The following is a 2591-nucleotide window of genomic DNA, read 5'->3' on the forward strand; positions in this document are numbered from 1 at the left end:
CCCTCGAGAGCCCAAGGAGCCGTTCCGCCCGCCCCCCATCACGCCCCACGAGTACATGCTCTCGCTGTACAGGACGCTGTCCGATGCTGACAGAAAAGGGAGCAACAGCAGCGTGAAGTTGGAGGCTGGCCTGGCCAACACCATCACCAGCTTTATTGACAAAGGGCAAGGTGAGGGGGCGGGGTGGCAGGGGCACGGCTCAGAGGGAGGGCACCTGCATGCATGGAGGGGCCTTTCAGAGCCCTGGCACTGCACTGGTGGGAGACCGAGTGTGCACCTGGCCTGGTCTGGTATCTGGGACTCTCTCACACAGGTTCCGGGTTGCTGGCAGGTCAGAGTTGGAGGCACCTGGGGAATCACCAAGCCCAGTTCCTGCAAGGTGCAGAGGGGATGACTAAAGGCCAGAGAGGAGACAAGACCTGCCAGCTGGTGGCAGAGTTGGGGACCAGACTCTAAGACTCTTGATCACCAGGCCATGCTCTGTTCCTATGTGGATTGGCCAAACTTTGTAGGCTCCAGGGGTTTGTAAGTTTTCTCAGAAGGCAGAGAAATTAATCTCTAGCTACCATGGCTCTGCCACTTTGCCCTCAGATTAGGGGGCAGAGGAGGTGGGAGAGGTGAAGACAGTAACCGAGGCATCTTAGAGTCTTGGAATGACACTCAGATATATGGGGTTTGGGAGTGGACAAGAGACCTAGGGTTTAACAGTGTGACCTTGGGAAAGCTCCTTCTCCCTTCCGGGTCAGTTTGCCCGTCTGTATAACAATATGAAGGTTGGACTGGGTAATTTCTGGGAGCCCTTCAATATGAGACTTCATGTCCTGTCCTAAACAGATACTTTTTATCATTAACCCAGGAGAATAACTGCTCTCCTCATTTCTCCCTCTGCCCATCCGGCATTACTGCCTTGGCTTTTCCTCTCAACTTGCTGTGTGATCTCAGCAAGTCTCTTCCCCTTTCAGGGCCTCAGTTTCTCCCTAAGTGTGATGGAAGCTCATACGCTCTGGTTCTGAGTCTTAGGACTTTGGCTGGCAGAGTGGGGGAGGGGTCAGCGAGTGGGAGAGGCTCCTCATTAGAGCTGGCCTGTGGGGGAATGACAGAGGGCGGGGGAGCTACAGAGGCAGCAGGTCTGGCTGAGGTGGGGGAGGTGACCTGGCTGCCTGCCCAGTCAGGGAAAGCTGTGACCCCTTGGGGGCTCATAAAATAAGTCATTGTGCCCCCCAGCACTAAGGGAGCTCAGAGAGGGGGAGATGGGGAGTTTAAAGGCCTAATTAGTCACCTTCTAGAGCAATATATGAATGCTTTCCAATGGCAAATTTGTATTTAGGAAAGAGGGCATGCTGATTCAGACATACTACTGAGTTTCTTATACATACACACAGCCTTATGTTTGTACATACATGCTGAATCTCTCTCTCTCTCTCTCTCTCTCTCACACACACACACACACACACACACATATAGGTGCACTCACACCTTCTTACACATATACATTCATGGAATCTTCTTACACACACACACACATTCCCTTTAAATTTTGACACAAGCCCAATCATACATACACCTGACATGTCACTTATATATGCCACTTTTTTTACTCACATATAAACCCAGTCATACACACAAACTTCCACACACACACACACACACACACACTCATTCATCCAACAGGGTGAGACACATGCACAACAAAATATTAGACTGGGAAGCAGGGAAATTGGATTGCAGAACCCTTTTGTTATTAACTCACTGTGTGACTATAGTCAAGTCACTCCCCCTCTCTGTGCCACATCTGTAAAAAGAGATCACTAAGATCCTCTTTAAGGGGCAGTGGAAGCAGCTTCAGATTGAACATAAAAAGTTCTAGGCTAGTGTTTCAACTATGCTTTTTCCTAGCTGGTGACTCTGAGCAAGTCACCTAACTTCTCTGAGCCTCAGGTTCGCCCTCTGGGAAAACAAGAGTGATCACAATGCCCACCAAACCTATTTCACCAGCGAGATAGCATATTAGGTAACATAGGAGAGAGGTAGGCAGAAGGCAATCCTGAAGCTGGTAGGTTTCTGATATGAACAGTGACTGACACAAATACCCAGAACCACTGACATCACCCCAGCCACATCTACAGATAAACAGCCCTTGGTAGGCTGTGTAGGACGCTGCTTATTCTGAAAAAGGCTCTCGGTGGTTGGGTCTTGGCCTCTCTCAGAGTGGGGAAGAGGTTAAAGAGAGCTCTCTAGAGGGGAGAGGGCCGTGGCCCTCCCCTGAGGCAGAGGTGACTGGCTTTCTTGATGAGGTTGCAGGGAATGACTTCTGGGTGTTCTCTCTAGATGACCGAGGTCCTGTGGTCAGGAAGCAGAGGTACGTGTTTGACATTAGTGCCCTGGAGAAGGATGGACTGCTAGGGGCCGAGCTGCGGATCTTGCGGAAGAAGCCCTCAGACACAGCCAAGCCAGTGGCCCCCAGTAGCGGGCGGGCTGCCCAGCTGAAGCTGTCCAGCTGCCCCAGCGGCCGGCAGCCGGCAGCCTTGCTGGATGTGCGCTCAGTGCCAGGCCTGGACGGATCTGGCTGGGAGGTGTTCGACATCTGGAAG

General features: G+C 51.8%; 1 protein-coding gene across 1 annotated transcript in view; it reads left to right on the top strand.

The window, feature by feature from the left end:
- GDF5 (growth differentiation factor 5) overlaps window positions 1–2591 on the top strand; it is a 4614-nt gene that overhangs the window by 808 nt on the left and 1215 nt on the right. The window contains exons 2-3 of the mRNA XM_015564509.1: window positions 11–170; window positions 2329–2590. Of these exons, the coding sequence (XP_015419995.1) occupies window positions 11–170; window positions 2329–2590 (422 nt within the window). The remainder of the gene's footprint in view (window positions 1–10; window positions 171–2328; window position 2591) is intronic.

Source organism: Myotis davidii, unplaced genomic scaffold (genome assembly GCF_000327345.1).
Source record: "Myotis davidii unplaced genomic scaffold, ASM32734v1 scaffold38, whole genome shotgun sequence".
Lineage (NCBI taxonomy): Eukaryota > Metazoa > Chordata > Mammalia > Chiroptera > Vespertilionidae > Myotis > Myotis davidii.